General features: G+C 50.3%; 2 protein-coding genes and 1 long non-coding RNA gene across 3 annotated transcripts in view; all 3 read right to left on the bottom strand.

The window, feature by feature from the left end:
- Positions 1 to 9022: 9022 nt before the first annotated feature.
- LOC135404840 (ankyrin repeat domain-containing protein 26-like) lies at positions 9023 to 13365 on the bottom strand. The gene is made up of 5 exons (XM_064639573.1): positions 13268 to 13365; positions 12255 to 12387; positions 10770 to 11051; positions 9841 to 10076; positions 9023 to 9167 (listed from the first exon to the last, which is right to left on the bottom strand). The coding sequence occupies exons 1-5, from the start codon at positions 13363 to 13365 to the stop codon at positions 9023 to 9025; spliced, it is 894 nt and encodes a 297-aa protein (XP_064495643.1).
- Positions 13366 to 14900: 1535 nt separating this feature from the next.
- The window catches only part of LOC135404839 (POTE ankyrin domain family member B-like), a 199655-nt gene continuing 191930 nt past the window's right edge, over positions 14901 to 22625 (bottom strand). Inside the window, exon 9 of the mRNA XM_064639571.1 lies at positions 14901 to 15378. Within this exon, the coding sequence (XP_064495641.1) occupies positions 15270 to 15378 (109 nt within the window). The 3' untranslated portion in view covers positions 14901 to 15269. The remainder of the gene's footprint in view (positions 15379 to 22625) is intronic.
- Positions 17085 to 22423, bottom strand: LOC135406156 (uncharacterized). Its single transcript, XR_010426176.1, has 3 exons — positions 22398 to 22423; positions 17351 to 17465; positions 17085 to 17105 (listed from the first exon to the last, which is right to left on the bottom strand). It is a non-coding gene; the product is annotated as an uncharacterized LOC135406156 (long non-coding RNA).

Here is a 22625-nt window from a genome sequence, read left to right as displayed (position 1 = left end):
TTTTCGTGCTTCTTGTATTAAAATGACCGTTACTGCCACAGCTCTGAGACACCCTGGCCATCCCCCACTTACTGCGTCTAGCCGTTTGGAGAAATACCCAACCGGTCTTTTCCAGGATCCTAGTCGCTGAGTGAGGACTCCTAAAGCCATTCGTTGTCTCTCGCAGACATAGAGCTGAAACTCCTTGGTTGGGTCCGGCAGTCCCAGGGCAGGTGCTTCCTGGAGGGCTCTTTTCAATTCCTGGAACGCTTTCTCTTGCTTCGTCCCCCAGGTCAGCTTGGGCTCCTTTACTGCCTCATATAAGGGTCTGGCAGTTAGTCCAAAGTTGGGAATCCACAGTCTGCACCATCCGACCATTCCTAAAAAAGATCTCAGTTCCTGATTATTTTGGGGCACAGGGATAGCACATATTGCTTGAACCCTATTTGTTCCTAAGCGCCGGGTTCCTTGGGAGATTTCACATCCCAGATAAATAACTTTCTGTTTTACTAGTTGTGCTTTTTCTTTTGAGACTCGATAGCCTGCTTGTCCCAGCATGTTTAACAGTTCAATGGTTAACAGACGACAAAGTCCCTCGTTCTCAGCTCCCAAAAAGATGTCGTCTACATACTGAAGTACTATATATGAAAAAGGAGATTCTTTTACCTGAGTAGTCTTCCATTCCTCAAGTTCCTTTGCTAACTGATTACCAAATATCGTGGGTGAGCATTTGAATCCTTGTGGTAACCGAGTCCAAGTAAGCTGTCGCTTCCGTCCAGTCTCTGGGTTCTCCCATTCGAAGGCAAAGATTTTCCAACTTTCCCGTGCCAGTGGTATGCAGAAGAAGGCATCCTTTAGATCAATCACTGTAAACCACTGAAATTTCTCAGAAACAGATGTTAACAAGGTGTAAGGGTTAGCTACAACCGGGTGGATATCTTTTGTGATACGGTTTACTGCTCTCAAGTCTTGCACTAACCTATACTTACCATTTGGTTTTTTTATCGGAAAAATGGGAGTATTAAATTCTGACTCACATTCTTTTAATATCCCTAAATTTAAAAACTGTGTGATCATTGGAGCTATCCCTTTCCTAGCTTCTAAACTAATTGGGTATTGTTTCACTCTAACGGGTTGTGCTCCTTCTTTTAATTCTATTCTAACTGGGGTAGCAGCTTTGGATTTTCCAGGGACCCCTGTTTCCCATACCCAAGGCACTACAGCTTGTTCTATTTCCTGAGGTATCTCTTCTTTTTCTACTTCTTTCACAACAAAAATTTTTGCTAAGTTCTCCTCCGGAATTTCCAGTTTGACTCTCCCTTTTTCAAATATAATTTTAGCTTGTAAGGCTGAAAGCAAATCTCTTCCTAGTAAACATTCAGGACTGTTAGGCATATACAAAAACTGATGGTCTAGTTCTTTTCCTCTAAATTTAATATCTAAGGGTCGCAGAAACGCCTTTTCCTCTACCTGCCCGGAAACTCCTACTACCCATGCAGCTGAATCGCTTAGTGGCCCCATCAATTTATTCATTGCCGAAAAACTAGCTCCAGTATCTATCCTAAATTCCGTCGGCTCCTCCACTTCCAAAACAACCTTTAAATCTGAATCTAGCCGACTCTGTCTTCCGTAATTCCCTAACATAAATGCTTGGGCGACACCTTGTGGCGTGCCCATACCAACAGGGTTTTGTGGATTTGCAAAGCTTTGGGGACTCCACGGATTCATTCCATTTCCAGCATTCAAAGGGCATTCATTTTTCCAATGTCCTTGTCCTTTACAAAGAGCACACTGATTTGGTCCTATTCTACCACGTCCTCCCCCATATTGATTTCCAAATCCCGACTGATTGTTAAATCCTCTACCCATTCCTCCCCTTCCCCTATTACCACGACCTCTTCCTCTATGGTTACTGGCCCCATTGCTCTCTCTCTGAGCTTGCAGGAGTGCTAACAAATTTGTCTGCTGCTTCTTAGTAGCTTCCCTTTCTCTATTATTATACACCTTCCATGCCACTTCTAATAATTTTTCCAAATTCCTCGTCTCCGCACCCTCCAACTTCTGAAATTTCTTCCTGATGTCTTCTTGTGCTTGTCCCATAAAAACCAATGCTAATTGCAATTTCCCTGATTCAGCTTCAACATCCAAATCTGTATATTTCCGAGCTGTCTCTTTTAACCTCTCCAAAAAGGCTGAAGGGGATTCCCCCTTATCTTGCTTTACTGAGTATAATTTTGACCAGTTCAGTGTTTTTGGTATCCCCTTTTGTACTCCCTCTACCAATAACTCTTGATAAATTCTTAACCTTTTATAATCTTTGTCTACCTCCGGATCCCACTCGGGATCCTCCCGCGGTACAAAATCATTCACGTTTCCCCGCACTCCCTTGGGCAAAGTTTTTATTCTTTCTTTCGCTTTTTCCACCATCACCTTTAATACCATCTCCTTTTCTGTTGAATCCAGAATTGTATCTAACAATACTTGTAAGTCATTCCAGTCTGGATTTTGAGTTTTTATAACCATTTTTATAACACGAGCCACCCGCTCCGGGTTTTCTCTATATGTTCCAGCAGACTGTTTCCAAATTAATAAATCACTAGGTGAAAAAGGAACTTTTACCATGACTTTCTTTCCGTCCGCTCCAATTGCCTCCCGCAAAGGGGCCATCAATCTAGGGGGTGAGAGTGACCCGTCTGCCTCCCTTCCCCCTCCCCGTCTCCTTTCTCTAGTCCTTCCCCTTTCTTTTCACCCCTTCCGAGTTCGCTCTGCTAGCGGAGTTCTATCAAAATCACATCCTCGTCCTTTCGTTTCTTCCTCATCCGAGGACGATTCTAACGGGGGCATGGAGGGTGACCGTGCCCTCTCACGTGAAAGGAGACTATCTCTCGAGGGCGCACTTGGAGTTCTACCGGGGGAGACTAACAAAGACACATCCTCCTCTGGTTCTGAAAACCGTATTTTCCGCTCACGTTTATCATCCAATCCTTTCAATATCATTATACTCCGCTCTTGACATTTTTTACATTTATCATCCTCCAGTTCCAATTCTTTCAACACTAAGATACCACATTCCTTTTGCCACTCAGTGTTATGTTCTAAATAATAAAACAAATCCAGATACGGTATTTCATCCCACTTCTCATTCTCTCGTAAAAATCGCATCAAAGGGGTTATAATTTCCAAAGTCAATGAACCATTTCTAGGCCACTGCATTCCTTCTGTCTCATATTGAGGCCATACATTATTACAATAATCAATCAATTGTTTCCTGCTTAACTCCTGTCCAAAATTTCCTTCCTTCCAATGTTTTAACAAGCAACCAAGCGGAGAATCGCTAGGGATATCTTTTTCTGCACAAGACAGTGCTCTAAAAGTTTTAAACGGCATCATACTGACTCACACACACACACCACAATCTGAATTGAACATCAAATTCACAATAACACAACGATACAAAACAATACTTTTAACGACCAGCACGATAACACAACAATATAAACCAGTAACATATTCCAAAACCAAAACCAAAACCAAAACCAACTCGCCAATTCTCCCTCTGAGTGGCGAGTGCTGGTACAGCGCGGCTTTCGCTACGTCTTACGACCAGCGCCTAGGCTTCCCAACCGAGGTACCTTTAGCCCAACCCAGCGGGACACTTACTATCCCGTCTTATAGGCAGGCTCCCAACCAACAACCTAAAAGAATAAAGCACCTCCGGGCTTACCTGGATGGTTGTCCGGCGGGCGCAGGGTCGGGCACGGGTCGATGTCTCCCCAGAAATCACCTGGTTGCCGGCATGGAGTGGATCAGCTCGTGAGCCACCCCAGCTACCCCCGGAGTCCCATCTGGGTCGCCAGAAAACTGTTGCCCGTAATCCGTAATCCAAAAGAAACACAAACCAACAGAGTGCCGGTTTATGCGGTGCTTTATTCGGGGCCCCGGGAACCTGCGGGCTAACGCCCCAAGTCAGGATTCCAACGACCCTCATTCTCAATTCAGCTTTTATACCCAAACAAGTTTACGTGCAGTTTCCACGGCAAAACGGTTACAGTTTCCACAGCAAACCAGGTGCAGTTACAAACAAACACAGCAAACCAGGTGCAGCACAGCAAACCAGGTGCAGTTACAAACAAGCTCATACTTCATACTGATAACAATTAATACTCATCTACTCTAATCATAAATCTGCTTAAGTTGTCTTATCCCTAGAAACTGTTTAACAGACCTTTACCACATCCTAGGTAACAAATCGTTATATACATGCTTGACTAGATCCTTTGATTATGGTTTCCACTCACACAAACAAGGTTGCTACTTTGGAGTGTTGCTTTCTAGGCCTACTCTTCTACTAAGCCTTAGCCATTCTACTACTAATTTAAATTGCTTTGCAACATCTGCAGGGAGCAGAAGTGGGATGAAGTGATGTATGCAGATATGTTTTTCACTTTAAGACATAAGCCAGAATGGCAGAAAGGTTGTGGAATCAATGTAGCCCCCCAAGATCCCCTTGTGTTGGCATTGGAAAAGAGTCAGAAAAATAGCAAACTGAGAAAGCATTGCTGTGATGCCTGTAGGATAGGTCAGAGGTGCTTTAAGCTGGGAGAGACAGTGATGAGGAAAGTACCCCAGACCCTCAGGAACTGCAGCCGACACATTTTAGAGGAGAAGAGCCGGCTCGGCAAGGATCAAGCAGCCCACAGGAGTGGGGATTGGATGCAGAAGACTCTGAGAGTGTAGCAGAGAGCGTCGAGGACCCCGAAGAGGGAGTGAGTAGCAAATATGGTGGTTGGACTGCGGGACAGAAAGCCAAGAGCAAGACTGGGGGTAGAACAAAAGCTAAAACCAAGACGAGTCCCACGGTGGCTCCCCTGTAGCAGGTAATAACACCCACAGGTAATCAGACAAGAGGGAAAGCACCCTTTTCAGCGAGTGACTTGAATAGCTGGAGAGAGGAAGCTAAATTTTTTAGGGAAAATCCTGAGAAGGTAGCTAAGAGATTTGAATTCATTGTAAAAAATCAGGACATTGATTGGTCAGACATAGACTTGATGTTATCGGAGTTGACAGAAACGGAAAAAGAGCTTGTAATAAGAACAGCTAGATAAAATGTGGAAGGAGAGATTGCAACAAGAGTCTTAACAGGGAACATAGATGTGTAACAGTTTGTTAGGATACATACCCCGAATAAAGACAAGTGCAACAGACATTCAAACACACAAAATATCTTTTATTACAGTGAGAATAATAATAATAATAAACTTAGCAAAGAGAATCAAAAAACTTAAAAAGAATACAAAATAACTACCTTATCAGTTGGCATTAAAACAAATACTACGAACAGCATTTAATACAGTATTAACTAGTAAAAAGGCAGTTAAAGAGACACCAAAAAAGGATCTTAACACAATATTATGGATAACTATTAATGCGATATTGGTTAGTAAAAAGGGAAATTAAAGGGAAATACTATGGACAATTTATTTATGTAACAGTATTAATTAATAAAAGGGGAATTAAAAGGACACTAAAAGGATATTAAAAAATTTGCTTTCTCAGTTGCTTCCTATCAATAAACTGTGCTTACCCACACAGACAGGCCAGGGCTATCACGATCTGCAGCAGCTGGTCGGTGCCCATGCTTAGCGGGCATCCCTGCAGAGCAACACAGTCTCGATGGAAGGATGAGGATTGCTCAGCTCAGCAGTCCTGACACCCCATTTTTATCAGCTCCACATTACACTACATAGGGCCAGTACATATTGTAAGGTGATGCCTGAGTGGCAGCCAAACCCCACCTGTTCATTACCTGATAGCAACAGTCTGTGCGTGCCCTGCTGTAGGGCAAGGGGCGAGCGACCCCTGCCCACATAATCTTCCTCTCACCATCATCTTTCTCACCCCTATGTATGACCTCTACCACTGTGTTTCAAGGGTAGATGCAGTATGTAGCAAAACCAAGGAAGAACTCAGCTCTGATAATAGGGGATATCAGGCTGACTTGCTAAAAAGCACTTGTGCCATGAAGTTACATTGTACCATACTCTAGCTGGTTTCACATCTTAATATGATTTCTTTCTCACATCTCTATACTCCACTGATCATCTAATTCAAAAGTACCCCCTTACACACTGACAACTCTTGAGACCCTCCTGTCACTCCAGAAACAGAAACGGTCTCTGTACTCTTATGCTCCCACGGCATTAAAGTGCACTGGGCACCAGTATCTATCAAAGCCCGGTATCTCTGAGGATCCGATGTGCCAGGCCATCAAACCCACACAGCCCAGTAAACCCGATTATCTTCTGTGTCCTTCTCCTTCTCCTGGCAGAAGGCAGGGCCCTTTTATTGGTCTTGATCAGAGCATTCGTTGTTGGACATTGACTTGGGCTTTTTAGAGGCTTTTTTGTCATCGTCAAAGTGACCTCCATCTTCTTGTGTTCCAGCAATTGCAGTTTCTTTTCTAAGAAGTTTGTGTCTACCATGTAGACAACCTTCTTGTCAGTATCCTTTTGTTTCAGCTCCCTTACTCTAGCTTCGAGCTTGGAAGTGGGTTCACCATCCCACTTTTTCATGTTTTCTCCCTTGCTGCGTAGGTAAGACCACAGCTGACCACGTGATCTACGTCTGGGATTTTCTCTCCTTCTGTGTATAAGGGAAGGAGATCTTGAATGAGACTGGCACCAAGATCGAGGTCGAGGTCAAAATCGTGGTTGAGACCGTTCTATTGGTCTGTCTCTGTCATCTCTGTAATCTCTCTGTAGTCGTCCTCATATTCTTAAGGCCTCTCCATTCTCTCCCTAGGGTGGGTGTGTCAGAAGTCAGAAGAGTCTTCCAGATTTTCTGCTCTGCTTTGTATCCAACCGCACATCATTTCCATGGTCAGTTCAGTTGTCCTTGGATCGTATATTGTTATTAAGCAATTAACATATGATGCAGGGGCACCTTTAATTACTTTCTTCCACATCGGCTGCCTGCACGGAATGCTCTCTGGCTCTAGCCACTGGTGGTATTCTAGGTCACAAGAAATGATTTCCAGCATAGCCAATTCCTGTAAGTACTGGATGCCTTCTTCTGCCGTAGTCCACCTTCTTGGAGAACTCACCAGCTCTTCTCTAAATGGGTACCTCTCCCTCACAGCATTGAGGATCTGGAGCCAAAGACTGTGCGAATGTCTCTCTCTTCCCATTTCCTGTTCAATGACTCAGTCTCAAGCCATAGATCCCAACTGCTGCGCTTCAAAATCTTCTAACCTGTGGCTTCGAGCCCATTATCCCAGCATCGTAACAGCCAGGTGAGAATTGGTTCACCAGGTTTGTGATTGCAATCTCTTCGTAGGTCTCGGAGCTCTGCTGGGGTCCTTGCCATCCAGAGACTGGCCTTTCCAAGCCCCCTTCCCGAAGCTCCAGCGATTCCTTTTGAGGTTCGGCCTTTCTTACAACAAGGGGACCAATGCAGCACCACCTCTCCAATTTTAAGTAGCATTTTCGCTGCCTTCACCACTAGGATCATTGTCCCTGAACAATGTAGGGATGGGTTAGAGCTGATCTTGGAGTCTTTGCTACCAAACCTTGAAGGCCACCATTAAGGAAACTGGCTACTAGGCTGTGGATGTCGAAATTAAGGAAAGGAAGCAATTTGTTCCATCCATCTGAACGGTCCCTTAGAGGATGTCCTGGGACAGGCACAAAACCAGCAAGAATCAGGAAAAAAATTAGTAAAAAGGTGATTGTTATTATTTTTCTTTCTCCTTGTTCCTAAACAAAGCTATGTTTAGATAAACAAAATCCTTCTTGGCAGCTCTCCCGGTAGTGTCCCAAAACAATGGTGGATGTTGTCATGGTTTGAGATAGTCCCAAAATCCAATCCCCTAGTTCCATCCCCCCTCCCACATCTCAACCCAATGTGAGATGGGCTTTTCCAGACAAAACACACCAGACTCAAAGTGGGGGAAAGGGAATATATTACAATGACTGTACAAATAAATACCATATCACATTATACACATGATCACAACTATCTCTACCATGACATATAGTATTTACAATGGTCCAGATCTCTTCTCCCCTCCAAATAAAAATCCAGGAGGGAAAGAAGGACAGATCCCTTCCAGTCTCTGAGCAGCAGCATCTTCTGAGGCAGCAGTCTGTCTGTCTTCTCCACATGCAGCAGCTGATAGCTGGCTTTCTGCCAGCACTCAACGAGGGAGATATCCAATCTCCCTTGGCCCCATCGCCTCAACCGAGGGGTCTTCCATGGGCTTCGTAACCCCAGACAAGGTCGTATCACCACGTCATATCACGAAGACACAGGGGGGTCTTCGTGACTGTCTGGTATCTCTTGCAGGAGACTCAGCTCCTTCTTGCAGGGCCTCTGTGCCCTGCCTCTCAGGCTGCCACCGTGGCAGCAGTGCAAGGGAGGGGAAGCCAAGGTCAACTCCCCCCGCATTCCATCGAGCTGTCCCGGTCCAGCTCCCTGGACGCTCTGAGCTTCTCAGCTCCTCTCTCTCCGGTGCTGCATACTCCAAGGCTCCTCTAAAATAGGAGTCCATGTCCCTCTTCTCCAAGGGAGTTTTGGGGGATCTGGTACAGTCTCTTACCCCAAACTCTGTCTCTCTGCTGCTCTCTTCTTCTCCTCCCTTTCCAGGAGTCTTCTCTCCGGTGCTGCATGTTGTTTCTGCTGCTTCTTCAGTTCAGGTGTTATCTCTGGCTCTCTGCCACCGTTTCTCTGGTCAGTCCCGGCTGCTGTTCTGTGCCCATGGAGAGAGAAAACATTCTCCCGGCATAACTACAGGCACCTAGCCCAGCTTTATGCTGTTCCAGGTCCCTGCAGCCCCCCAGCCGGGGCTGGGAGGGGGCCAGAGGCCCCAAGGGGCTTAGAGCCCCTACCTCGTGGCTCACAACATGGCCACCTCTCCTCAACAACCAAAAACTACAACTCTTCTCTTCCGGTCTGGTTGTGGTATGTTTACATTTCCGCAGGAGCGCCCATTGGACAGAACTTCAAAACTTCAGGGGTTTCCACCCCTTGGGGTCTACCACTTCTCTTAGCCTCTGGGGGAAAACAAGGTCCAATCCAGAAGTGGACTTGCAGCCAGAAGTCCGCTGACAGCGCTGCTTGGGACTGCAGATCTGCTTCTGTGGCGCTCCAAAAAGAGCTTGGTGTTGGCCTCTGCAAGTCTCTCAGTAGCTCTGAAACATTCCCAAGCACACACAGAGTCATCTTTGGCAGGAAGGCTTTCGCAAAGTTCCCCTCCACAGCCTTGGCTACTACTCGACTTCTAAAAGCCAAGGGCATGAAGAGCGTCCAAAACCAGCACATCCTTTGATCTGAGCTTGTTCACAGGGCCTGTTTCTAAGAAATCACACCAAGTGCAAGGAGCAGCCAGTGTCACCTCCAGAAGAACTCTGGCCTACCCTGGCCTTCTCAAGGAAAGCTCAACCCTCAGACCCGCTGCCAAAACAGAAGCCAAGAAAGAGCCGCCTTATTTTGGATTCCCAGAATCCAACTCTCTTCTCTGAGAGGCCTCTCCTTATTCAAACAGGAAAGGGCACAAGATTCATCTCTGTCACCCACGGGATGAGGAGAGTAGAGACTGGCAAAAAGACTGCCTGCTAAAACAACCTCAACTTGAAAAGACACCAATAATGCCACAGTGGTGCTGCTGTGGGGTTACTGCTGGAACTCTAAAGAGAAAGGAAGACAGGTCTGAGGAAGGGAAGGGTCTGAAGGAACTTTCCCCACAAAGATGCCACGTTCTGCTTTCACACCTGACGCTGGCCACATGCAGAAAAGGGATTTCCAAAGAAAATGCAGGAGGGAAAAGGAGTCTGTTCTTACCAGTCCAAAAAAGCAGGGACTTACCTTTCCAGTTTCTTGGCAAGGCTTTTTCTTCTTTGGGCTTCCACCAGATACAGCTCTTTGTACTTATCCACTTCTGCCTGGGGGGATTCCTTTTGAAAAGGTCTTTCTGCTTGGTTGCTTTTTGTCCTTCCCAGTGCACGTTCCAGATCTCTAATTCTGTCTTCTAATTGTTTTTTCAGTGAGTCCACATGACTGGTTCTGATTTCTTCTAATGTGTCCTGGTGGGCTGCCTGTGCCTGAAGGAGACAGTGCACCTTCAACCACCACAAGAAAAAGAGAGCTCTGCCCAGCACAAAATTGCACACACCCACTTTCAAGGGCCCAGCCTTACTCAGAGAGGAGGCTCTGCCTCCTCACTCCCAGCAGCAACCAAGGCAGAACCCAGGAGCTACCAGGGCAAAGAATTCTTTGCAGTGGGAAAGAAGCCCAAATGAGCACTCTGCTTCAAAGCTACTAATGAAGAGACACTGGGGCTGTAGGACAGGGCATGTCCAAAAGGATTCTTCAAAGACAAGAAGAGCTTCCACCTCCACCTCCACCCCCTCACCCACACCACTGGAATTTCAGTGACTCCTTTTCTGAGCACCTTCCGCCCTACAAGGACAAAGCACCTGTAGGTCTGGCCATGACAGCTGGAAGTTGCCAAACCCATTCAAGGATGAGCAGTGAGAAGCAGAGCAGTGCACAGAGATCCCCCCAAGCACTGCAAAGTGGGAATCTGCCTTGGGCAGCCTTTGGATTCAGGGACCTGCCGCCACATTCCACACCCATGACAGCACTCCTGCCCAACCATATTGCCTTCTGCCACTGCCTTCAGCAAAGACAGAAGCTAACCCACAGAATACAGGAGCAAAAGAAAAAGACCAAACACCATGGCCACAAGAGAAGTTTACGTAGCACCTGTGGACACTGGGGAGAAATTCACTTACTTGCAAAAACTCATTGACTTCCTGGAGTTTTTGTCTTATTTCCTGGTCTGCTTGTTCTTCCACCTCTCTTTTACACTGTTCGAGTTGGCTGCGATCCACCACGTTGGTCTCCAAATGATGGTGGAGTTTTGCCAGCTCTTCTTGCAGCTGGCATTTGTCCATGGCCAGGTTCTCGCACTCCCCACGCAGGGCAGACAGCTCTTCTTGCAAAGCCTGATTTTTGGCCTCCAGCTGCGTGCACTGTTCACGTTCCCTGTCCAACTGCTGGGAAAGTTCAGCAACCTGCAGACAGAAAGAACAAAAAAGGAACTCAGCGTGGTGTAAAGGCAGTGAATTCTGGGAAAACCCCAAAAGGGGGTGCCCAGGGAGACTTTATTCATCATCTGCTGGCTCAGGACTAGACACAAAGTGCAACCAGGCTTTTCTTTTCCAGCAAGAACAGCTTTCCCATCATTTGCCATAGGATTCCTCAGCTTCCCAGCCTTTTGGAGTTCCTCATGCAAAAATGCTCCAAGCTTCTGGACTCCAAAGGAATGACTGCAAAGGCAGGAAGCCATTCTACAGGGATGCCTTCAAACCCAAGCGTGGCTCTGACAGACGCCGCTTCAGCAACGGATCCGAGTGACGAGCGGAGAAGGGATAAGAGGTTCTGTGCCACTGCTGCACAGGCACAGCAGCCTCAACAGCACTGCTGGGAACAGTCCTTCTGGCTCCCCGCCACAGGATGGGCTGAAACAGCTCCCCGTGAGCAAGAAGGGACAGATTTTCCCCTGGGAGGCCCCTGTCCTCCTTGGGCCCTGGGCAGCAACAACACCGAGGAGAAAAGCCAAACCTCAAGTGCCTCCTGCTCAGCTCGTGCCTGAGACAGGGCTCAGGGGCTGATGGTGCCCTGCCAGTGACAGCGCTGTTCCTCCCCTCTCTGCCAGGGCAGCAATTCATCTGGCACACCCAGAGGACGCTGTCACAGCCTCCCTCCAGCTGCAGCCAGGCCTGAGCTGGGCCCCACTGCTCTCAGCCCATGCACGTGATGTCCTGCCAGGACGGCAGACCTGCCCATCCCTCAGGCCCAGCCGGGGGATCTGCACTCTTGGCTGACCCCGCTCACTCTCAGGGAACCTGTTCTGCTCTTCTTGCTCAGGGCCTGTGGGACGGCTCCCTGGCCCCTCAGCTCACGCACCCTGCCAGGCTGGCTGCCACTCCTGGCTTGCCCCTCCTCTGCAGGACAGCCTGGCCTCCATCAGCCCTTACACCTACTGCTTTGCCCTCAACATTTGCATCTTTCCCCAGAAGGAGAACTACCTCTGGATTAGTTCGAGTCATCTCCCACTGGAACAGCAGGAGGAGCATTAAGAAAAGCCCATCACACCCAAAATGCAGCCAAGCGAATAAAAACATCCACATGACAAGAAATAGAGGGAAAGCATCTCCCAGTTTTCAAAAGAAGGAACACCACAACCAAAGAGCCCCACCCAGAGCGCAGCTCACCTCTCTTTGGAATCTATCAACTTCCTGGACCTTTTCAGAATATCTCTTCTTCATTTCTTCCAGCTGGGACTGACTTCCTTTCTCTTCATTAACTCGGAGTTTCCTCCTCTCTATCCTCAGAAGCTTTTCCAGCCTGCACAGCAAATTAGTGAAGAAAACCATGAAACACAGGAAGAACCAGCCTTTCCCCCACAGTCTCACAGAAACAGCACAGACAGCATCCAAGCCTAGAATGGCTTGGCTTGGCAGGGACCTTAAAGATCATCCAGTTCCAAGCCTCCTGCTCTGGGCAGGGACACCTTCCACCAGACCAGCTTGTTCACAACCCCATCCAACCTGGCCTTGAACACTTCCAGCCATGGGGCATCCACAGCTTCTCTGGGCAACCGGTTGCAGTTCCTCACCACCCTCACAGCAACCAATTTCTTCCCAGGATCAAATCTAAACCTACTCTCTTTCCCTTTGCGGTCATTCCCCCTTGTCCTCTCACTACCTGCTCTTTTAAATGCACTCTCTTCATCCTTCTTGTGGGCTCCCTTCACACCCCAAAAGGCCACAATTAGGTCACCCCAAAGCCTTCTCTTTTCCAGGCTGAAGGGTTGCAATTGTCCCAGCCTTTCCTCCTAGCAGAGGTGCTCCATCTTTCTGAGCCCCTTGGTGGCCTCCTCTGGGCTCAGTCCAACAGCTGGAGGTCCTTGCTGTGCTGAGGAGCCCAGAGCTGGATGCAGCCCTCCAGCTGGGCTCTCCCAAGGGCAGAGCAGAGGCAGAATGCCCTCCCTCCACCCGCTGGCCACGCTGCCTTGGACGCAGCCCAGGACACAATTGGCTCTCTGGGCTGCGAGCGCACATCGCCGGCTCATGTCCGGCCTCTCCTCCAGCCCAAGGGCTTCTCAGCAGGGCTGCTCTGCCCCTCTTCATCCCCCAGCCTGCACTGATACAGGGGCTGCCCTGAGCCACGGCCAGCAGCTTGCACTGGCTCTTGTTAAACCATCAGCAGATTGCCATGGGCCCACTTCTCCAGCTTGTCCAGGGCCCTCTGGATGGCATCAGCTGTGTCAAACACACCCCTCAGCTTGGTGTCAGCTGCAAATTTGCTGAGGGCGCACTCCATCCCTTCCTCTGGATCATTAGTGAAGAGATTAAAGAACACTGGGCCCAGTCCAGACCCCTGAGGGACACCACTCGGCACTGATGGCCCTCAGCACTCTGAGCCATTGATCACCACCTCTGCATGGCACTGTTCACCCAATTTCTTATCCATCTAACAGTCCACACATCCAATCTGTCTCTCTCCACTTTGGAGAGAAGGATGTTGTGGGGGACTGTGTCAAAGGCTTTCCAGAATGACAGGGAGATGACATGGGTAGCCCTTGTCCACTGAGGCAGTCACTCCATCTTAGAAGGCCACCAGGTCGGTCAAGCAGCACTTGCCCTTGGCGAAGCTGTGCTGGTGCTTCCAATCACCTCCCTGTCATCCACGTGCCTTGACAGAGCTTCTAGAAGGATCTTTTCCATCACCTCCCCAGGCACAGAGGGCAGGCTGACAGGTTGGCAGTTCCCAGGGCCCTCCTTTCTACCCCTTTCAAAGATGGGCACAGTGGGGTTCCCTTTTTCCCCTCACCTGGGACTTCCCCTGACTGCCATGACTTTTCAAATATCAAAGAGAGTGTCTTGGCAACTCCATCAGACCCTGTTGGCCAATGGAGGGCAATAATGCTGGCCAGATGGAGAAGATGGATTCCCAAGGAAAATGCAGGAAGAAAAAGGAGTCTCTCATTACCTCTCCAAACAAGCATGGACTTACCTTTCCAGTTTCTTGGCAAGGCATCTTCTGGTTTTCACTTCCTCCACATACAGCTCTTTGTACCTTTCCATCTCTCCCTGCGTTGCTTCTTTACAAGAAGCTCTCTCTTGTTGGGTGGTTTTGACCCTCTCCAATTCACTTTCCAGATCTCTAATCCTTTCTTCCAACTGGATTCTCATGGAATCACAATGAATGTGTCCAGTTTGTCCTAGTGGGGCCTGGTGGGCTGCCTGTGCCTGAAGGAGACAGTGCAACAGTTCAACCACCACAAGAAAAAGAGAGCTCTGCCCAGCACAAAATTGCACACACCCACTTTCAAGGGCCCAGCCTTACTCAGAGAGGCGGCTCTGCCTCCTCACTCCCAGCAGCAACCAAGGCACAACCCAGGAGCTACCAGGGCAAAGAATTCTTTGCAGTGGGAAAGAAGCCCAAATGAGCACTCTGCTTCAAAGCTCCTAATGAAGAGCCTGTGGACACTGGGGAGAAATTCACTTACCTGCAAAACGAGGCTGACCTCTTGTAGCTTTGCACTTCTTTCCTGGTCAGCTCCTTCGGCCACCTCTCTTGTACACTGTTCTCTTTGGCTGCAATCCAGCACCAAAGTCTCCAAATGATGGTGGAGTTTTGTCATCTCTTCTTGCAGCTGACATTTGCTCTTCTCCAGTTGTTCACACTTCCCAAGCAGAGTGGACAGCTCTTCTTGCAAAGCCTGGTTTAGGGCCTCGAGCTGCATGCCTGTTCCAGGCTCCATGTCCAGCTGCTGTGCACAGAAAAAAAAAAAGAAAAGGAAACTCAGTGTGATCTAAAGGCAGTGAATTCTGAGAAAATCTCTCAAGGGGGTGGCCATGGCAACTGTATTTATCATCTACTGGAAACCAGCCTAGAAAACACTTGAAAGATTCCCCGACAGAAAGAAGAAACTTTACACCTACTTAAGAATTTGGGAGACACTTCTGGCAACAATACTTCTGGGTCCCTTGGAGCTCATGATGAAACTCCTCATTTAGAATCTAAGAATTCCTCCAGTGTCCAGCACACCAAATACCCTCAGGGCTTTTGTAGCAGCTGGGGAAAGGACCAGGCTGCTTTCTGAGCAGCCTCTGCTGAGGAGAAGGCAGAAACTGAGCTCCCCAGGCTCTCCAGGAAAACTTCATCTGACAATTGCCCCACAGAAATAGGCAACTAGGCTCAAGAGTCACAAAAAGGCAAATTTAGCACCAGCTTACTGAGGCAGAGGCTTGCAGGGCTCTCGGAAGGGCTTCAACGCTCTCGCTTGGCTGCTGGACAGTGCCTTCCAATCTGCTGTTCTCACTGGCAAAGCTTAAGAAGAAATACAGCTCTTATTACCAGAAAATCCAATGCCAGACAAACTGTGCTAAGGAACAGAAGCCACAGCAGAAGTGTCCTTCAAAATCCCACTGACTGTCCCCTGTTTCCACCCAATCCCCCAAAGCCACAGACCCCTCGCTTCACTGGGTTACTCTCTTACTCTTGCGCGTCTTCTTCCAGGAGGTCCTGCAGTTCCTGGGAGGAAGTTATTGCCTCTCTTTTCTTGGCATCCAAGGCAGTCTTCAAGTCAGGAACACAATGCTCAGACTGAAGATGCTTTTCTTCCTCCTCCTGCAGCTGTAAAATCATGGGAAGAATCCACAGTTGTCAGGGGAGCTTTTCCAGAGAGGAGCCAGCTGCTGCTGAAGAACTCAGGTGCTGCATGTCTGTGTGCATCCCCTCTGCCCAAAGAACTGCAATCCATTCAAGTCCCTTCAAAGCTTCACTTCTACTCCCCAAGGAACACAATGAACACTGTTTTGTCCGTTTTCAGGATGGATAGGAAGCAACAGGCACCCCCAGGTTTCTCCCTGTGGGGACAGGCTTTCCATACCTCCGCGCCAGCCCTGTCCAGCTCCTCCTGCAAGCGCATATTATCTTCCTCCAGGTGAGCCCCATGGCTTCCAGGAACCACAAGAGCACTCCTAAAGCATGCAAAATTTCATCGGAAACGTGTCTGACCCTGCATCAGTTTTCCCCTGCTTGCTCCCAAAACAGCTCTTCCCCCCTTTCCTACAAGCTCCGGGAAAGCAAAGCCAAGTCCATGGAAGCATTGGAGAATTTCTCTTCCAAGGGGCCTCCCTAAAGCAGCCTCAACTACCAGCTCAGGCCATGCTGTTCAGGGCTCCTTGCACTGCTCTTCAAAGTGCCCCCAGACGCGGCTGCACAAACTCCCAGGGCAAGCCCTTCGACCCCCTGACCATCTCCATGGCAGGAAGTTTTCTCCTTCTGTGCTTGGAGCCCCTCGTGTCCCCTGGGACAGTGTTGCTTCTCTTTCCCCCAACGCTTCCCTTCAGAGCACTGAACGCCCCAACTCTGCTGTGCCTTAAACCCCCCTGGCCTGCAGAGCAGCCACGCTGCTGAGCTACTGGCAAGTTTCCCCGGGGCTCTGGCTCTGGGTGGGGGGAGGGCACCACAGACAAGGCTTTCTTGCAGACCTCAGCGGGCAAAGGACGAGATCCCCTGAGGTACGAGAGCAGCCAAGGGCAGACCTGCATTCACCAGTCCCACGGGGAACTGCTTCCACGGGGCTGCTCCTTCTTTTTCCCAGCTCATTGCCACGCCCCTCGTCTGGGTCACACTTGCAGACTACCCAGAACACCCGGGGGCTGTTTTGACAAAGCCCTCACCTTTCCCCCTGGGCTTGAGCAGGCCTGTCAGCTGCTTTGTTCACAAGGCACTCCAGAATCTCCTCGTGCTGTTGCAAGGCTGCAAGTTTCAAGGGGGTAAATCCCCACTAAAAGGAGAAAGAATCCCCCCTAGAAAGACACAGACAAGCTCTGCAGCTGTTGGAAAGAGCAGCTTTAGCCACGTGCCAAGGTTACCTGGTTCTGAGCATCACTGTTGGCATGATGCTCCAGTAACAGCCCTGCTACAGCTGTGTTTTTAGAGAGCACAGCCAGGTGAAGGGCAGTGTTGCCGTCAGCGTCTGCCAGATTGGGGTCGGCACCGTGTTCCAGCAGAACAGCAACACATTCCTCCTGCTCCTGCTGGACTGCCTGGCAACAACACACCAAAAGGGAAAGGCTTCCAACTTTTCCATCCCCCTCTGTCACAACGCCCTCAGCTCCTGAGTGCTGCCATAGAAGACCATCTTCAAAGATCAGCTAACAGAGGCTGTGCCATGCCCATTGCAATAGGCGTGTTTCTATGGCCCTGCCCTGCAAGGAATCCTGCCAGACACCTCCCCTTTAACACCCCAGCACTAAGCCCCACCTCCAAGCTCAGAAGGCATTCCACACACCTTCATCAGGGCCGTTCTCTTGAAGCTGTCAGCGAGGTTGGGCTGGCTGTTCTTTCTTAGCAGATATCTGACGACATCTGCATGGCCATTGGCTGAAGCCAGATGCAGAGGTGTCCTAAAAATTAAACAGACACTCTTAACCCAGACAGACAAAGGACGAGCCCAAGCTGTGTCTGTACCCAGCACCCTGGGGACCCTGCCCTGACTCTGCTCCTGCTGCTGCTGCTGCTGCTGCTGCAACCCTGCCCTGATGAGCCAGAGGGCAGAAGAGAACAGGTGAGGGCTGAGCAGCTGCAGAACAGCCCTGCAGAGAGAGCACGACCAAGGGGCAGGTGGGCAACACGCGTTTGCAACAGCGCTGGAGCCCGGCCGGCAGCTCCGAGCAGTGAAAAGCTCAAGAGTTCCCTGTCCCAGCTGACAGGGCAAATGTCACTTTTCAAGCCTTGTCCCTAAGAGAGGGCTGCCGAGGACTACTGCAGCTTGGCTCAGGAGCAGCCAAGGTGTGCCATCAGCGTGGCCCAGAACTCACCGCATCTCCAGGTCTGGCCTGTCGATGCCGACTACCTTGACGTACCAGCGCCAGCACCTCAGCCAGCCCAGGTCACCGCGGGCGGCCGCGCGGTGCAGCCTGCCCAGCCCCTGCTCCCGGAGCTGGGAGGCGCTGCTGGAGCTGGTGGCAGCCCAGGGCTGCCCACTGGGGCTGCTGGAGGGCGACTGCCGTCGCTTCTTGCTCAGAAGCCATGGCATGGCCCTGCTTGGAGCTCCCAGCAGCAGGAAGGGCAAGAAGGCCCCGGCGGGCTGCCGGGAGCCAAGTGGGGATGAGGAATGGGACGGGGCGAGGTTTAGGGGGAGGGTGACAAAGGGGACGAGAATAAGGACGGGCACAGGGTATGAAGCACAAGGCAGACGAGGTCGCCCTGCGCAGTGGTCGTGGCCTGCAGCTGCCAAGACGGCGATGCAGGCGCGCAATGCTCCCCGAGCGGGATGTGCTGCTGCTCCCCGAGAGGCTACAGCAGCTCTGGGCGCCGGCTGCGGGCACCAACAAAGCCGTGCCCGACTGGCGCCTGTGGCGTCACAATGGCTGGTGGAAGGCTCAGCACGTCAGCGTGGGGTGTGACAGAGGCCACGGGGCAGGGTGGGGCCGGGCGGGACAGGGCAGGGCGGGGCAGGTGTGAGGGCGGCCCTGCTGGGCCTTGTGGGAAGGAGGCGGCCTGGGCCTTGTGAGGGCGGCCGGCGGGAGTGGGCACTGCCCCGCCTCAGGGCGCCCCGGGGCAGGGCCCGGGACGCTCCCACCGGGCCGGAGGCTGCGGTAGGCGCTGGAGCAGCTCCCGCATCACCCGCTCTGGCTTTTTGCTTCAGCCTGGAGCCGGGCTGCCTCTGGACACACTGCCATCAAATGAGGCTCAGGACGAAGTGGGGCCACCACAGCTCTCAAGAAATGCCCACCCAGCACTCCAAGCCTTCCATGCCAGAGTTCCAGGACAATTCCCCAACTCCTTTGTCTTGTCCCTCTTGAAGAGCAGACACCTCACCCTCCCTCCCCCTTGCAGCTGCTCTCTCCTGCTGCTTTGCCAGATGCCAACAGTGAATTTCTGCTCTGCTGCTGCACCAGCCAATGGGCAGCACACAGCAGGGCAGGAAGAAACTTTCAAACACATCTTGTCCCACTTTGCCCCAATGACAACACCAAGTGAAGGACCAGAAGTTCTGCACCAGCTTTCTCAGGGGAGGGACACTACAGTGGACTGCAAGCAGGCTGAAGAAATTTCCCTTTTTCTTTACGGGATACAAACCGGTCTGCTTCCCGCAGGATCAGGGATTTGCCTGTGTTTTAGGATTACCAGGAGCTCACCCACTATCTTCTGCCCAGAACACAAAGAGGAGGGCTCGAAAGCACTGCAAGAGTCTGGCAACTGAGTAGCAGCAATAGCTCACCTGGAGGCCATGATCTTAACACCACTGTGCTTCAAGCCTTCCCAGAGGAAGGGCACACATTTGCCTGGCCTCTGGGACAGGCTGAAGATGCAGCTGTGAGCAGAGCTGAAGGGAGCAGAAGACAGCTCTGGCTCAGCCTTCAGGCTTGGCTTCTCTTTCAGACTTGAAGATGTCTGCTGGACTGATTTGCACTCAGACCAAGGGCAGAGAGAGAAGTCTTAACTCCCAGCCCAGGAAGAAAGCCATAAGAAGCCTTCAAAAATATGACTCTCCTCATCCCTCCCACCTAGGCCCAAAGAGCTCCAATTCTGTCACCAAACGCAGCAGTTCTCCTCAAATGTCGGGACAGTTGTGGCAGCCGTGCCCTTTCTGCCAAAGTTGGACAGGTCCCCACCTGTCCCAGAGGCAAGCAGAGGGAAGAAGAGGGGACAGCCTCGGGATGGGGGAATGGGAGAAGCAAAGCCAGCAGGGGGAACAGAAGAAAACGAGGACACATCCTGGAGTCTTGATGGCGACTGCCGTTGGTTCTGGCGGAGGAGCCCCTCTATGCTGTGTGTGCTTTGGCACAGGCTGCACTGTGGGTATGGCCCTGCTCTGCTGGTGGCCACTGCTCACCCTCTGCACAGAATCACGGAAAGACTAAGGTGCTCTAGTCCAAGGCCTGTTCTGGAACAGGGTTTCCTAGAGACAGTTGTCCTGATCCCTGAAGGTTGGGAAAAGCCAGGAAAGACGTAGGCAAAGAAGACATTCAGTATTTCTGCTTTTTTCCTCTCCTGTGGAACAAGCTGCCCCATCTTGTTGAGGGATGGGCCCACATTTTCCCTGCTTTTCCTTTTGTCACCTACAGACTTAAAGAAGTCCTTCCTGTTGTCTCTGACATCACTGGCCTGATTCAGTTCCATTTGGGCTTTGGCTTTACCAACTTCATCCCTGCATGCCCAGATAACATTTCTGTTTTCTTTCTTTGCGTCCACTCTCTGTAAGCTTCCTTTTTATGTTTGAACAAGAAGCTCCTTGTCAAGCCATCCATGCAGGCCTCCTGGAATTTTTGCCTGACTTCCTGCTTTTTAGGATGAAACTCTCTTGAGCTTGATGGAAGTGATCCTTGAATATTAACCAGCTCTTTTGTGTCACTGTGCTTTGCAAGGTGTTGCAAAGGCTGTTAAACCCAACAACTATGGCAAGGGGGTTTCGATGAGAAGAAAATTAGTAGGTGCAAACCAGGATGAATGGGCTCTGTCTGTAGCACTGCGCCAGATTCAATGAAATTTACCAGTAACACAGTTCCCTGTGGCACAGCTGCTGGGATGTGGAGCACAAGTCCTCACTGCTATGTTCACTTATGACCCTTTGCAGTCATTCAGCCCCCAAGGACAGCTCTGTTTGTGTTCACAGAGATCCAATGACAGTAAGAATCACTGCCCAGCCTAGTGTTCAAAGGAGATGACAGTGCAGAGATGGGGGGAAATACATTAGGGGATTTGTTTCCCAGTGTCATGGGTTTACTTGTTCTAAAAAACCGAACGGGAATTTTCTTTCTGCCTTGGGTGATTATCTACCCAAAGGAGCTGGCTGGCAGACCTACATTCCAGCCTGACAGCTCTCTCTGGGGCTGGGGCGGGGGGAGCGTGAGGAGTTTTTTTCTCCCCTCCTCTCCTTGGAAAGGGGCACTTCACTTTTTGCCTTAACAGAGGCAAGGGGTGTGTGTGTGGGAAAAAGCTCTGAGGCCGTTTTGCTCTCGACCTGATCATCTGGCTGCTCTCCGGCCTCGGCTTGCCTGCACGCTGCTCTGTCTCCAGCCCCAATCTGCTCAGATTCCATCGGAGAGTTTTGTGCTCACCGACGAAAAATGGGGAGTCCTGACCACAGCCAGGCACAGACAGCGTGAGTTTAGTGGGAAAGAAACCACCCTTCTTTCCCCTTTTCCCCTCCTCGTTGGGGGAAAATCTCCATTTTCGGCTTTTGCTGCGATCCGGGGCCCAACAGCGCCCCCTGCTGGCCAACACCGAGCACTGCAGGCCCCGCCCCTTAGAGATCCAACAGCGCCCCCTGCTGGCCAACACCCAGCACTGCAGCCCCCCCCCCCTCTGGGGATCCAACAGCGCCCCCTGCTGGCCAACACCCAGCACTGCAGGCCCCGCCCCTCCAGGGATCCAACAGCGCCCCCTGCTGACCAACACTGAGCACTGCAGGCCCCGCCCCTCCAGGGATCCAACAGCGCCCCCTGCTGGCCAACACCCAGCACTGCAGGCCCCGCCCCTCCAGGGATCCAACGGCTCCTGCCAACCGGGATTGGAATTGGGCCAGAGAAGTATCAAACTGTTTCCTTTTTTTGAAGGAGACTTTTTGGGTACAGGATTATTGTTTAGTTGGTTTTGGGTTCTTTTGCTGGTTTTGCCAAGACACATATATCCTTTAATAAAGGGCTGTTATTTCTTCCTTTTTTCCATACTTCCTCGATTGGAGCCTCTTAATTTGGATTTACAATTGCTGAGAGAGGAGTTTGGTCTACTTCCTAACTCATCCTCCTTAGCAAAACATTCCAGTCTCTTTACACTCAGACAGGAGGGTAGTGAAGTGGTTTCAACAGGCCCCTGGCATCTGGCCAGGGTCAAACCACGACACAAGGGGAACCAGGAGGATGTGGAGACCCTGTCACGGGAGAGTGGAAGGCTCAGACTAAGTTTTAAAAAGCAAAGCCTTGCCAGAGAGTCTGGAGGTGCAGGAAGGACTCCCTGGCTTTCTGAACTCCTTCCCAGGGAAGGGTTTGGGTGTGGTTGAATCCTCTCTTAGCCCTGGACTCTGTTCACGGTTTAAATTTAAAGGAATTAAAGAGCTCTTAAACCACTTTGTCCTGCAGGTTTTAATGATGGCAAAACAAGAATATTTATATAAAATGAATAATTTACTTTATACAAATGATCAGACAAAAACCTTAATCAGAACTATTTACTGCACAACAGAAACACTAAAACAATATAAACACTAAAAGTCTACTAGTAGAGTCTAATACAGCATAAAGCAGTACAGGGCACTGTAACAAAGCATTTATTGAAGCAGTTCTATTAAAGCTGGAAAACAGAAATAATTATTGAGATCTCATGTAACTCACCCAGACCAATGCTCGTGGGGAGATCTCTTTCTTTCAGCCTCGAGGAGTGACCTTGGAGGGCGTCCCCAAGGGAGCCAAGGGAGGAATCTCCACACCCCCCCCCCAGAGGGGGTTTTGTCAGAAAGAACCTTACTGCATGAGAGGGGATAAAGTGATTGAGTGCCAGGCCCGCCTTTCCAGGCCAGCTCTCAGCTTATCTGTCAACTCAGACTTCAACCAGCAGGGTGT

This window comes from Pseudopipra pipra, chromosome W (assembly GCF_036250125.1).
Source record: "Pseudopipra pipra isolate bDixPip1 chromosome W, bDixPip1.hap1, whole genome shotgun sequence".
Classification (NCBI taxonomy): domain Eukaryota; kingdom Metazoa; phylum Chordata; class Aves; order Passeriformes; family Pipridae; genus Pseudopipra; species Pseudopipra pipra.
This window is presented reverse-complemented; position numbering and strand designations above follow the sequence as displayed.

Bases quoted from the DNA above. Each gene is read 5' to 3' on its own strand.
- LOC135404840 (XM_064639573.1), bottom strand. From the start codon at position 13,365: ATGGAGTGCGCCCTCAGCAAATTTGCAGCTGACACCAAGCTGAGGGGT. The intron at 12,388-13,267 runs GTGGGCCCATGG...TTTGCTGTGCAG, and splicing joins GCCCTGGACAAGCTGGAGAA to GCTGGAAAAGCTTCTGAGGA. The intron at 11,052-12,254 runs GTGAGCTGCGCT...TTCTGTCTGCAG, and splicing joins TTGATAGATTCCAAAGAGAG to GTTGCTGAACTTTCCCAGCA.